The sequence below is a fragment of the Nerophis ophidion genome, linkage group LG04, assembly GCF_033978795.1.
Source record: "Nerophis ophidion isolate RoL-2023_Sa linkage group LG04, RoL_Noph_v1.0, whole genome shotgun sequence".
In the NCBI taxonomy this organism is placed as follows: Eukaryota; Metazoa; Chordata; class Actinopteri; order Syngnathiformes; family Syngnathidae; genus Nerophis; species Nerophis ophidion.
The window spans coordinates 6,350,078-6,365,117 of record NC_084614.1 but is presented as its reverse complement, the minus strand read 5'-3'; the positions used below and the strand labels follow the sequence as shown (position 1 = coordinate 6,365,117).

General features: G+C 48.1%; 1 protein-coding gene across 1 annotated transcript in view; it reads left to right on the top strand.

Annotated features, from left to right (window-relative positions):
* The window catches only part of LOC133550801 (complement factor H-like), a 37,922-nt gene that overhangs the window by 1,928 nt on the left and 20,954 nt on the right, over window positions 1–15,040 (top strand). Inside the window, exons 3-6 of the mRNA XM_061896847.1 lie at window positions 9,242–9,421; window positions 9,494–9,685; window positions 9,764–9,832; window positions 9,905–9,964. Coding sequence (XP_061752831.1) covers window positions 9,242–9,421; window positions 9,494–9,685; window positions 9,764–9,832; window positions 9,905–9,964 — 501 coding nt within the window. The remainder of the gene's footprint in view (window positions 1–9,241; window positions 9,422–9,493; window positions 9,686–9,763; window positions 9,833–9,904; window positions 9,965–15,040) is intronic.

Below are 15,040 nucleotides of genomic sequence, written 5' to 3'. Positions count from 1 at the left end.
TTGTACCCGTGATCTTATCCTTTCGGTCATGACCCAAAGCTCATGACCATAGGTGAGGATGGGAACGTAGATCGACCGGTAAATTGAGAGCTTTGCCTTCCGGCTCAGCTCCTTCTTCACCACAAGGGATCGGTACAACGTCCGCATTACTGAAGACGCCGCACCGATCCGCCTGTCGATCTCACGATCCACTCTTCCCTCACTCGTGAACAAGACTCCTAGGTTGGCATACCCTAGAGATATATTAGAAATTGTTCTGAAATACTATTTTTCAACTTCCATCCATCCATCATCTTCCGCTTATCCGAGGTCGGGTCGTGGGGGAAACAGCCTAAGCAGGGAAACCCAGACTTCCCTCTCCCCGGCCACTTCGTCTAGCTCTTCCCGGGGGAATCCCGAGGCGTTCCCAGGCCAGCCGGGAGACATAGTCTTCCCAACGTGTCCTGGGTCTTCCCAACGTGTCCTGGGTCCGGTTGGACGTGCCCTAAACACCTCTCTAGGGAGGCGTTCGGGTGGCATCCTGACCAGATGCCCGAACCACCTCATCTGGCTCCTCTCCATGTGAAGGAGCAGCGGCTTTACTTTGAGTTCCTCCCGGATGGCAGAGCTTCTCACCCTATCTCTAAGAGAGAGACCTGGAAACTCATTTCGGCCGCTTGTACCCGTGATCTTATCCTTTCGGTCATGACCCAAAGCTCATGACCATAGGTGAGGATGGGAACGTAGATCGACCGGTAAATTGAGAGCTTTGCCTTCCGGCTCAGCTCCTTCTTCACCACAAGGGATCGGTACAACGTCCGCATTACTGAAGACGCCGCACCGATCCGCCTGTCGATCTCACGATCCACTCTTCCCTCACTCGTGAACAAGACTCCTAGGTTGGCATACCCTAGAGATATATTAGAAATTGTTCTGAAATACTATTTTTCAACTTGTCTTGTTTTATTCGGACAGTCAAATATAGCGCATGAACTCACATAAAAATGCCATTAATTAAAGGAGCTGTTTGGAAATTTGCCGGCTGTTTAAGAACACACCTGGCTAGCTTATGTTACCATCGGTGGGTAACAATACATTCTCCCGGCCCGAATGAAAAGCTTGGCGTTCACGGCGGTCACTCACTGGTCTCGTCAAGGCGTACAAAAGCAGCCCAGGAGAAGTGAGAAGTTGCAGATGCTAGAATCTACTTTCAGTGACCTTCCAAGTCTTCCATTAGCTAACAAAACCCAACGCTAATGACGTACGTCGTTACATCCTGGAGAAAGTTGGCGCCCTCCAGACATCCGTGTAAATGTTGCAAACTGCCCTTTTAACTATTTCTTTCAGCGTGATTAATCAATACCAAAAGTGTGATTACTCTGAAAATGTCATTATTTGAGAGCACTCGTTTCCGTTGCATCACCGTTTTTTTTTTTATCTACCTTCCGCAGTAGTACCCAGTTGAAATACACTTTTCCACCAGTTTTAGCACCAATGCTAACACCATCACATTTGTGGCTCAGGCTAGCACCAAAGCTGACCCAACCCAATATGGGCCAAGGGCTCCACAGAAGCTACAACCATCAGCCACAGGCAACTAGCTCATGCTAGAGCTAGCTGATTCCCCCAGCAGCAGGCCACAGGTTAGCGCTAGAGCTACTCACTCAAGCTGACTTCTTTAGCAGTGAGTGACAAACTGCCGCCGGTACAACAACCACCAGAAGTCTGCAACTAGGGGCTAGCGCCAGGGCTAAAACACCAACAGCAAGCCACGAGCAATCGCCAGAGCTACAACCACCACCTGTGGGCCACAAGCGATCGCCGAAGCTACAACCATCAGCAGCAAGCAAAGAACTATCGCCAGAGCTACAACCACCACCAGAGGGCCAAGAACTATTGCCAGAGCTACAACCACCGCCAGAGGGCCAAGAGCTATTGCCAGAGCTACAACCACCGCCACCGGGCCACGAGTTCACGCAAGATCTACAAACACCGCCAGAGGGCCAAGAGCTATTGCCAGAGCTACAACCACCGCCAGCGGGCCTCGGGCTATCGCCAGAGCTACAACCACCGCCAGCGGGCCACGAGTTCACGCAAGATCCACAACCACCGCCAGCGGGCCTCGAGCTATCGCCAGAGCTACAACCACCGCCAGCGAGCCAGGAGTTCACGCAAGAGCTACAACCACCGCTAGCGGGCCTCGGGCTATCGCCAGAGCTACAACCACCGCCAGAGGGCCAAGAGCTATTGCCAGAGCTACAACCACCGCCAGCGGGCAACGAGTTCACGCAAGAGCTACAACCACCGCCAGCAGGCCTCGGGCTATCGCCAGAGCTACAACCACCGCCAGCGGGCCACAAGTTCACGCAAGATCCACAACCACCGCCAGCGGGCCTCGAACTATCGCCAGAGCTACAACCACCGCCAGCGGGCCTCGAGCTATCGCCAGAGCTACAACCACCGCCAGCGGGCCACGAGTTCACGCAAGAGCTACAACCACCGCTAGCGGGCCTCGGGCTATCGCCAGAGCTACAACCACCGCCAGAGGGCCAAGAGCTATTGCCAGAGCTACAACCACCGCCAGCGGGCAACGAGTTCACGCAAGAGCTACAACCACCGCCAGCGGGCCTCGGGCTATCGCCAGAGCTACAACCACCGCCAGCGGGCCACAAGTTCACGCAAGATCCACAACCACCGCCAGCGGGCCTCGAGCTATCGCCAGAGCTACAACCACCGCCAGCGGGCCACGAGTTCACGCAAGATCTACAACCACCGCCAGCGGGCCTCGGGCCATCGCCAGAGCTACAACCACCCCCAGCGAGCCACGAGCAATCGCCAGAGCTACAACCACCGCCAGCGGGCCACGAGCAATCGCCAGAGCTACAACCACCGCCAGCGGGCCACGAGTTCACGCAAGATCTACAACCACCGCCAGCGGGCCTCGGGCTATCGCCAGAGCTACAACCACCGCCAGCGGGCCACAAGTTCACGCAAGATCTACAACTACTGCCAGCGGTCCTCGGGCTATCGCCAGAGCTACAACCACCGCCAGTGGGCCACGAGCTATCGCCAGAGCTACAACCACCGCCAGCGGGCCACGAGTTCACGCAAGATCTACAACCACCGCCAGCGGCCTCGAGTTATCGCCAGAGCTACAACCACCGCCAGCGGGCCTCGCGCTATCGCCAGAGCTACAACCACCCCCAGTGGGCCACGAGCTATTGCCAGAGCTACAACCACCGCCAGCGGGGCACGAGTTCACGCAAGAGCTACAACCACCGCCAGCGGGCCTCGAGCTATCGCCAGAGCTACAACCACCGCCAGCGGGCCACGAGTTCACGCAAGATCTACAACCACCGCCAGCGGCCTCGAGTTATCGCCAGAGCTACAACCACCGCCAGCGGGCCTCGCGCTATCGCCAGAGCTACAACCACCCCCAGTGGGCCACGAGCTATTGCCAGAGCTACAACCACCGCCAGCGGGGCACGAGTTCACGCAAGAGCTACAACCACCGCCAGCGGGCCTCGAGCTATCGCCAGAGCTACAACCACCGCCAGCGGGCCTCGAGTTATCGCCAGAGCTACAACCACCGCCAACGGGCCACGAGTGATCGCCGGATCTACACCCACCACAAGCTATCGCCAGAGCTACGACCACCGCTTGTGGGCCACAAGCTCACACCGGAGCTACAACCGACTATGAGCAGGGTTGTAGTCCTCTTTAAAATGCAGTCTGAGTTCACCAAAACACAACCACAAACATATCAAAGTAAAATAACCTAACCATGGCTCAGTGAGAGGTTCTGGCTATTAGACCAGAGATGCTGCCCGAAGTCGAGGCTGCTGACTGATCGGTCAATCTTCAAAAGCCTTAATAAACTAAATCACAGAAACTCCAGAAAAGCAAAAACAGACGTGTTCTTAGAAATATGAAGCCAGTGCATTGACTATCTATCTGGGAGAGAGTGGACTAGAGTTGGACAAACTCACACCTGGTACACAAGTCACTGGAAAGAACAGACTATTTTGTTCAACAACTTTGTAACCTCAGTCTTGGAACTTAGTAAACCCTCCAACATTGCATCTCAGGCTCAGCTGGGACTATGGCCTGTGGTCTGACAGGAGGACTACAACTCATGCTGATGAATAACAACGCTGCTGACTTGTCTCCACTCAAGATGATCTCCTGCTGGCCCCACTATGGACTGGACTCTCACATTATTAACTAGATCCACTATGGACTGGACTCTCACACTATTAACTAGATCCACTAAGGACTGGACTCTCACACTAATAACTAGATCCACTAAGGACTGGACTCATACACTATTAACTAGATCCACTATGGACTGGACTCTCACACTATTAACTAGATCCACTAAGGACTGGACTCTTACACTATTAACTAGATCCACTATGGACCGGACTCTCACACTATTAACTAAATCCACTATGGACTGGACTCTCACACTATGTTGGATCCACTATGGACTGGACTCTCACATTATGTTAGATCCACTATGGACTGGACTCTCACACTATGTTAGATCCACTATGGACTGGACTCTCACACTACTTACTAAATCCACTATGGACTGGACTGTCACACTATGTTAGATCCACTATGGACTGGACTCTCACACTTATGTTAGATCACCTATGGACTGGACTCTCACACTATTAACTAGATCCACTATGGACTGGACTCTCACACTATTGACTAGATCCACTATGGACTGGACTCTCACACTATTATGTTAGATCCACTATGGACTGGACTCTCACACTATTATATTAGATCCACTATGGACTGGACTCTCACCCTATTATGTTAGATCCACTATGGGCTGGACTCTCACCCTATTATGTTAGATCCACAATGGGCTGTACTTCTCACATTATTAACTAGATCCATTAGGGACTGGACTCTCACACTATTAACTAGGTCCACTATGGACTGGACTCTCACACTAATATGTTAGATCCACTATGGACTGGACTCTCACCCTATTATGTTAGATCCACTTAGATCCACTATGGACTGGACTCTTACACTATTAACTAAATCCACAATGTACTGGACCCTACATTATTAACTAGATCCACTATGGACTGAACTTCTCACACTATTAACTACATCCACTATGGACTGGACTCTCACACTATTAACTAGATTCACTATGGACTGGACTCTCACACTAATATGTTAGATCCACTATAGACTGGACTCTCACCCTATTATGTTAGATCCACTATGGACTGGACTCTTTCAATATTATCTAAATCCACAATGAACTGGACCCTACATTATTAACTAGATCCACTATGGACTGGACTTCTCACACTATTAACTACATCCACTATGGACTGGACTCTCACACTATTAACTAGATTCACTATGGACTGGACTCTCACAATATTATATTAGATCCACTATGGACTGGACTCTCACCCTATTATATTAGCTCCACAATGAACTGGACTCTCACTATTAACTAAATCCACTATGGGCTGGACTTCTCACATTATTAGCTAGATCCATTAGGGACTGGACTCTCACACTATTATGTTAGATCCACTATGGACTGGACTCTCACACTATTATGTTAGATCCACTATGGACTGGACTCTCACACTATTATGTTAGATCCACTATGGACTGGACTCTCACACTATTATGTTAGATCCACTATGGACTGGACTCTCACACTATTATGTTAGATCCACTATGGACTGGACTCTCACTATTATGTTAGATCCACTAAGGACTGGACTCTTACACTATTAACTAAATCCACAATGAACTGGACCCTACATTATTAACTAGATCTAGTATGGACTGGACTCTCACACTATTAACTAGATCCACTATGGACTGGACTCTCACACTATTAACTAGATCCACTGTGGACTGGACTCTCACTATATTATATTAGATCCACTATGGACTGGACTCTCACCCTATTATATTAGCTCCACAATGAACTGGACTCTCACTATTAACTAGATCCACTATGGGCTGGACTTCTCACATTATTAGCTAGATCCATTAGGGACTGGACTCTCACACTATTATGTTAGATCCACTATGGACTGGACTCTCACACTATTATGTTAGATCCACTATGGACTGGACTCTCACACTATTATGTTAGATCCACTATGGACTGGACTCTCACACTATTATGTTAGATCCACTATGGACTGGACTCTCACACTATTATGTTAGATCCACTATGGACTGGACTCTCACTATTATGTTAGATCCACTAAGGACTGGACTCTTACACTATTAACTAAATCCACAATGAACTGGACCCTACATTATTAACTAGATCTAGTATGGACTGGACTCTCACACTATTAACTAGATCCACTATGGACTGGACTCTCACACTATTAACTAGATCCACTGTGGACTGGACTCTCACACTATTAACTAGATCCACTGTGGACTGGACTCTCACACTATTAACTAGATCCACACCATGTCCATTGCATCGGTCACCCAGGGGTATATTTCTTGAATCTCCGGCTGTTAGCTATAAATGGACTCATTGATCGTTTACAATCTGAGTTTGGAGAGGACGTGAGGCCAGAAAGACCTCTAGCCTGGCCAGGGGAGGGCTGGTTGGGGTGGTTTGCCTGGTTCTACGTAAGGCGTTTGACACAGTTAGTCACTCAGTGCTGTTGGCTCCCGTGTGTAAGAACAACCAACAAAACTTTGCCACTCAGTACCTCAACCTTAAGGGTCTATTCTGGGGCCACTGTTCTTCGGTTTGTACATTACCGACCTACCATCCACCTGTGAGGATGTGGAGATCTCAATGTACGCTGACGACACAGTCCACGGTTCTGATGCAAATCCGGTTGCAGCTAAGCTATCCGACAATGACCTAAGCCCCAAAGCGACTGGAGGAGTCCTGCCTTACGCTGGACACAGATCCAACTATCCAGGGGCGACTGTGATGTTCCAAAAACAAAAGTCGGCCTTCTCCCACTCGACCTTTTGCTACCAAGCCATCCAAGAATGGTAGGGCTTCCAGACAACCTAAAAAACAACTGAAGTTTTCACAGTCAGTCAAAGACTGGTTCTTAGACCGGCAGTCCTGCTCACTTGAACAATAACAGCTTATGGATCAGGTACTCCGTGATGATGACGTAGCCCGCATATGGACAGTACCTTGCCACCCAGTGCAGACCCATCAGGGTCTTCAGGGTCATATTGTTGTATGATTCTACAAAGTCCTGCTGAATGATGTCATGATGCTTACCACTCTCTTCTTGGAGCATCCTTTGCTGAGAACCCCCCACCTCTCCCTCCGGCTTTCCCAGCAGAAAAAGGCGGAGAACTGCCACACCTGGAACCAAGTTCTGGTTTGCCCAGGTCTGCCGTATGACACTCCTGGCTTCCACCCCAAGTTATGGTTTGCCCAGGTCTGCCGTATGACACTCCTGGCTTCCACCCCAAGTTCTGGTTTGCCCAGGTCTGCCGTATGACACTCCCTGGCTTCCACCCCAAGTTATGGTTTGCCCAGGTCTGCCGTATGACACTCCCTGGCTTCCACCCCAAGTTCTGGTTTGCCCAGGTCTGCCGTATGACACTCCTGGCTTCCACCCTAAGTTATGGTTTGCCTAGGTCTGCCGTATGACACTCCTGGCTTCCACCCCAAGTTCTGGTTTGCCCAGGTCTGCCGTATGACACTCCTGGCTTCCACCCCAAGTTCTGGTTTGCCCAGGTCTGCCGTATGACACTCCCTGGCTTCCACCCCAAGTTCTGGTTTGCCCAGGTCTGCCGTATGACACTCCCTGGCTTCCACCCCAAGTTATGGTTTGCCCAGGTCTGCCGTATGACACTCCCTGGCTTCCACCCCAAGTTCTGGTTTGCCCAGGTCTGCCGTATGACACTCCTGGCTTCCACCCTAAGTTATGGTTTGCCTAGGTCTGCCGTATGACACTCCTGGCTTCCACCCCAAGTTCTGGTTTGCCCAGGTCTGCCGTATGACACTCCTGGCTTCCACCCCAAGTTCTGGTTTGCCCAGGTCTGCCGTATGACACTCCCTGGCTTCCACCCCAAGTTCTGGTTTGCCCAGGTCTGCCGTATGACACTCCTGGCTTCCACCTCAAGTTCTGGTTTGCCCAGGTCTGCCGTATGACACTCCTGGCTTCCACCCCAAGTTATGGTTTGCCCAGGTCTGCCGTATGACACTCCTGGCTTCCACCCCAAGTTATGGTTTGCCCAGGTCTGCCGTATGACACTCCCTGGCTTCCACCCCAAGTTATGGTTTGCCCAGGTCTGCCGTATGACACTCCCTGGCTTCCACCCCAAGTTATGGTTTGCCCAGGTCTGCCGTATGACACTCCCTGGCTTCCACCCCAAGTTCTGGTTTGCCCAGGTCTGCCGTATGACACTCCTGGCTTCCACTCCAAGTTATGGTTTGCCTAGGTCTGCCGTATGACACTCCTGGCTTCCATCCCAAGTTCTGGTTTGCCCAGGTCTGCCGTATGACACTCCTGGCTTCCACCCCAAGTTCTGGTTTGCCCAGGTCTGCCGTATGACACTCCTGGCTTCCACCTCAAGTTCTGGTTTGCCCAGGTCTGCCGTATGACACTCCTGGCTTCCACCCCAAGTTCTGGTTTGCCCAGGTCTGCCGTATGACACTCCCTGGCTTCCACCTTGACATTTTGCCGGTTCATTGATGATGTAAGGTAACAGACCATGCACTAAAGTGGCATTAAAGTCTCTCCCCTTCATCTGGGTAGTCTTGACCGGCTCAGGTTCTTGCAAACCTGTTACAAATATAATGGTGTTGTTTCTCTTCCCGTGGGAGTTTGTAGCTTCTTCAACTTATTCTACGGATGATTGGTTTGCATGGTCTCCTTCATCTCGGCAAGTCCCTGGACTTCCTCTCAAGCTGAATGGTGCTGTGAGACTTGGATGCCACATGTGGGCTACAAGAAGGACCGGCACCGCCAGCAGAGCGAGGAGAAAGGCACATTTTGCGATGTTTGAAAAGCATTGGCGTCTTTTCAATTTCATGGTTGGAGCAGCTCTTATTCACCGTGTTGACTCTTTGGCTCAGCTTCATCGCCCTTTCCCTTGTTCATTTTTGGTTGAAGCATTGCATACCTTTTTGCCTGCACTGTGCTTTGCGTATTGGGATCACCACAGACCGGTGTAGAAGTTGTGTGTTGGTTAGTGTTCAAGCAAGGGGTTTTGAGTCCCAGCAAGTCTTCCAAAGCAGCTGTTGGTTGGCCCCCAGGTGAGAGCAGCTGCCTGCCGCCAGATGTCCCCAACGCCAAGTACACGGAGAGTCCTCCAGGCTGGTACCAGGAAGGCCGGCTGATCCGGGTCAAGTGTGACCAGGGCTACCAACACGCCACCTGGGAGGCCACAGCCACATGTGCAAATGGAACCTGGTCCTCCCTGCCCGTTTGTCAGCGTATGTTCCCGTCTCTCTCCTGGAACTCAAGACAGGGATCCCAGCGACAACCATGTCTCTGCTTCTTTCCAGGAAGTAAGACCTCTTGTGATGAGCCGCCTCGGATGTTCCACGCTGTCATCGTCCTTCACAAGTACCAGCAGGTGTTTGAAGCCGACTCCGAGGTGCACTTTGATTGTGAGGAGGGCTACAGAGTCCAAGGGGACGACACCCGCAAGTCCATCTTTTGTGTTGCCGGGGGATGGACTTTGGCGCCCAACTGCAGTGAGTGGAAATGCAACCTATATATATATATATATATGTATGTGTGTATGTATGTATGTATGTATGTGTGTGTTTTAGCAAGAACACAAACAGTTGGGCATGATGGCGACATGTCGGGTAGCGTGACAAAACCTGCTGGTGATACAAGTGAGTAATTAGCAGACTTAGTATTATATTATTATTCTTATGAACATTTGATCAGTAGAGTATTCTCTTTAGTTCCAGAGCGAGGAAAGGGGCGAGGCTCTCCTGCTGGGGGTTCCAGGATCACTGACACAGGTGAGACATATTATCTGCCAATAAACACACTACTCATGCCCGATTGCTTGTGCTAAAGTCAGCCACTCAATGTTTGCTTGTGCTAAAGTCAGCCACTCAATGTTTGCTTGTGCTAAAGTCAGTCAGTCAATCAATGTTTGCTTGTGCTAAAGTCAGACACTCAGTTAGTTTGTGCTAATGTCAGGCACCCAATGTTTGCTTGTGCTAAAGTCAGGCACTCAATGTTTGACTGTGCTAAAGTCAGCCACTCAATGTTTGCTTGTGCTAAAGTAAGCCACTCAATGTTTGCTTGTGCTAAAGTCAGCCACTCAATGTTTGCTTGTGCTAAAGTCAGGCACTCAGTTAGTTTGTGCTAATGTCAGGCACCAATGTTTGCATGTGCTAAAGTCAGCCACTCAATGTTTGCTTGTGTTAAAGTCAAGCACTCAATGTTTGATTGTGCTATAGTCGGCTACTCAATGTTTGCTTGTGCTAAAGTCAGGCACTCACTCAGTTTGTGCTAATGTCAGGCACTCAATGTTTGCTTGTGCTAAAGTCAGCCACTCAATGTTTGCTTGTGCTAATGTCAGCCACTCAATGTTTGGTTGTGCTAAAGTCAGGCACTCAGTTAGTTTGTGCTAATGTCAGGCACCAAATGTTTGCTTGTGTTAAAGTCAGGCACTCAATGTTTGATTGTGCTAAAGTCACCCACCCAATGTTTGCTTGTGCTAAAGTCAGCCACTCAATGTTTGCTTGTGCTAAAGTCAGCCACTCAATGTTTGCTTGTGCTAAAATCAGCCACTCAATGTTTGCTTGTGCTAAAGTCAGCCACTCAATGTTTGCTTGTGCTAAAGTCAGCCACTTAATGTTTGCTTGTGCTAAAGTCAGCCACTCAATGTTTGCTTGTGCTAAAGTTAGCCACTCAATGTTTGCTTGTGCTTAAGTCAGCCACTCAATGTTTGCTTGTGCTAAAGTCAGCCACTCAATGTTTGCTTGTGCTAAAGTCAGCCACTCAATGTTTGCTTGTGCTAAAGTCATCCACTCAATGTTTGCTTGTGCTAAAGTCAGCCACTCAATGTTTGCTTGTGCTAAAGTCAGCCACTCAATGTTTGATTGTGCTAAAGTCAGCTACTCAATCTTTGCTTGTGCTAAAGTCAGCCACTCAGTTTGTGCTAATGTCAGGCACTCAATGTTTGCTTGTGCTAAAGTCAGGCACTCAATGTTTGCTTGTCCTAAAGTCAGGCACTCAGTTAGTTTGTGCTAATGTCAGGCACCCAATGTTTGCTTGTGCTAAAGTCAGCCACTCAATGTTTGCTTGTGCTAAAGTCAGGCACTCAGTTAGTTTGTGCTTAAGTCAGGCACTCAATGTTTGCTTGTGCTAAAGTCAGCCACTTAATGTTTGGTTGTGCTAAAGTCAGCCACTCGATGTTTGCTTGTGCTAAAGTCAGTCAGGCACTCAATGTTTGCTTGTGCTAAAGTCAGGCACTCAGTTAGTTTGTGCTTAAGTCAGGCACTCAATGTTTGCTTGTGCTAAAGTCAGCCACTTAATGTTTGGTTGTGCTAAAGTCAGCCACTCGATGTTTGCTTGTGCTAAAGTCAGTCAGTCACTCAATGTTTGCTTGTGCTAGAGTCAGCCACTCAATGTTTGCTTGTGCTAAAGTCAGGCACTCACTCAGTTTGTGCTAATGTCAGGCACTCAATGTTTGCTTGTGCTAAAGTCAGCCACTCAATGTTTGCTTGTGCTAAACTCAGCCACTCAGTTTGTGCTAATGTCAGGCACTCAATGTTTGCTTGTGCTAAAGTCAGGCACTCAATGTTCGCTTGTGCTAATGTCAGCCACTCAATGTTTGCTTGTGCTAAAGTCAGCCACTCAATGTTTGCTTGTGCTAAAGTCAGGCACTCAGTTAGTTTGTGCTTAAGTCAGGCACTCAATGTTTGCTTGTGCTAAAGTCAGCCACTTAATGTTTGGTTGTGCTAAAGTCAGCCACTCGATGTTTGCTTGTGCTAAAGTCAGTCAGGCACTCAATGTTTGCTTGTGCTAAAGTCAGGCACTCAGTTAGTTTGTGCTTAAGTCAGGCACTCAATGTTTGCTTGTGCTAAAGTCAGCCACTTAATGTTTGGTTGTGCTAAAGTCAGCCACTCGATGTTTGCTTGTGCTAAAGTCAGTCAGTCACTCAATGTTTGCTTGTGCTAGAGTCAGCCACTCAATGTTTGCTTGTGCTAAAGTCAGGCACTCACTCAGTTTGTGCTAATGTCAGGCACTCAATGTTTGCTTGTGCTAAAGTCAGCCACTCAATGTTTGCTTGTGCTAAAGTCAGCCACTCAATGTTTACCTGTGCTAAAGGCAGCCACTCAATGTTTGCTTGTGCTAAAGTCAGTCAGTCACTCAATGTTTGCTTGAGCTAAAGTCAGCCACTCAATGTTTGCTTGTGCTAAAGTCAGCCACTCAATGTTTGCTTGTGCTAAAGTCAGCCACTCAATGTTTGCTTGTGCTAAAGTCAGCCACTCAATGTTTGCTTGTGCTAAAGTCAGCCACTCAATGATTGCTTGTGCTTAAGTCAGCCACTCAATGTTTGCTTGTGCTAAAGTCAGCCACTCAGTTAGTTTGTGCTAATGTCAGGCACCCAATGTTTGCTTGTGCTAAAGTTAGGCACTCAATGTTTGCTTGTACTAAAGTCAGGCACTCAATGTTTGCTTGTGCTAAAGTCAGGCACTCAGTTTGTGCTAATGTCAGGCACCCAATGTTTGCTTGTGCTAAAGTCAGCCACTCAATGTTTGCTTGTGCTAAAATCAGCCACTCAATTTTTGCTTGTGCTAAAGTCAGGCACTCAGTTAGTTTGTGCTAATGTCAGGCACTCAATGTTTGCTTGTGCTAAAGTTAGGCACTCAATGTTTGCTTGTACTAAAGTCAGGCACTCAATGTTTGCTTGTGCTAAAGTCAGGCACTCAGTTTGTGCTAATGTCAGGCACCCAATGTTTGCTTGTGCTAAAGTCAGCCACTCAATGTTTGCTTGTGCTTAAATCAGCCACTCAATTTTTGCTTGTGCTAAAGTCAGGCACTCAGTTTGTGCTAATGTCAGGCACTCAATGTTTGCTTATGCTAAAGTCAGCAACTCAATATTTGCTTGTGCTAATGTCAGCCACTCAATGTTTGCTTGTGATAATGTCAGCCACTCAATGTTTGCTTGTGCTAAAGTCAGCCACTCAATGTTTGCTTGTGCTAAAGTCAGCCACTCAATGTTTGCTTGTGCTAAACTCAGCCACTCAGTTTGTGCTAATGTCAGGCACTCAATGTTTGCTTGTGCTAAAGTCAGGCATTCAGTTAGTTTGTGCTAATGTCAGGCACCCAATGTTTGCTTGTGCTAAAGTCAGCCACTCAATGTTTGCTTGTGCTAAAGGCAGCCACTCAATGTTTGCTTGTGCTAAAGTCAGTCAGTCAGTCACTCAATGTTTGCTTGTGCTAAAGTCAGTCAGTCAGTCACTCAATGTTTGCTTGTGCTAAAGTCAGCCACTCAATGTTTGCTTGTGCTAAAGTCAGCCACTCAATGTTTGCTTGTGCTAAAGTCAGCCACTCAATGTTTGCTTGTGATAATGTCAGTCACTCAATGTTTGCTTGTGCTAAAGTCAGCCACTCAATGTTTGCTTGTGCTAAACTCAGCCACTCAGTTTGTTGTTAATGTCAGGTTCTCAATGTTTGCTTGTGCTAAAGTCAGGCATTCAGTTAGTTTGTGCTAAAGTCAGGCACCCAATGTTTGCTTGTGCTAAAGTCAGCCACTCAATGTTTGCTTGTGCTAAAGTCAGCCACTCAATGTTTGCTTGTGCTAAAGTCAGTCAGTCAGTCACTCAATGTTTGCTTGTGCTAAAGTCAGTCAGTCAGTCACTCAATGTTTGCTTGTGCTAAAGTCAGCCACTTAATGTTTGCTTGTGCTAAAGTCAGCCACTCAATGTTTGCTTGTGCTAAAGTCAGCCACTCAATGTTTGCTTGTGCTAAAGTCAGCCACTCAATGTTTGCTTGTGCTAAAGTCAGCCACTCAATGATTGCTTGTGCTAAAGTTAGGCACTCAATGTTTGCTTGTACTAAAGTTAGGCACTCAATGTTTGCTTGTACTAAAGTCAGGCACTCAATGTTTGCTTGTGCTAAAGTCAGGCACTCAGTTTGTGCTAATGTCAGGCACCCAATGTTTGCTTGTGTTAAAGTCAGCCACTCAATGTTTGCTTGTGCTAAAATCAGCCACTCAATTTTTGCTTGTGCTAAAGTCAGGCACTCAGTTAGTTTGTGCTAATGTCAGGCACCCAATGTTTGCTTGTGCTAAAGTTAGGCACTCAATGTTTGCTTGTACTAAAGTCAGGCACTCAATGTTTGCTTGTGCTAAAGTCAGGCACTCAGTTTGTGCTAATGTCAGGCACCCAATGTTTGCTTGTGCTAAAGTCAGCCACTCAATGTTTGCTTGTGCTTAAATCAGCCACTCAATTTTTGCTTGTGCTAAAGTCAGGCACTCAGTTTGTGCTAATGTCAGGCACTCAATGTTTGCTTATGCTAAAGTCAGCAACTCAATATTTGCTTGTGCTAATGTCAGCCACTCAATGTTTGCTTGTGATAATGTCAGCCACTCAATGTTTGCTTGTGCTAAAGTCAGCCACTCAATGTTTGCTTGTGCTAAACTCAGCCACTCAGTTTGTGCTAATGTCAGGCACTCAATGTTTGCTTGTGCTAAAGTCAGGCATTCAGTTAGTTTGTGCTAATGTCAGGCACCCAATGTTTGCTTGTGCTAAAGTCAGCCACTCAATGTTTGCTTGTGCTAAAGGCAGCCACTCAATGTTTGCTTGTGCTAAAGTCAGTCAGTCAGTCACTCAATGTTTGCTTGTGCTAAAGTCAGCCACTCAATGTTTGCTTGTGCTAAAGTCAGCCACTCAATGTTTGCTTGTGATAATGTCAGCCACTCAATGTTTGCTTGTGCTAAAGTCAGCCACTCAATGTTTGCTTGTGCTAAACTCAGCCACTCAGTTTGTGCTAATGTCAGGCACTCAATGTTTGCTTGTGCTAAAGTCAGGCTTTCAGTTAGTTTGTGCTAATGTCAGGCACCCAATGTTTGCTTG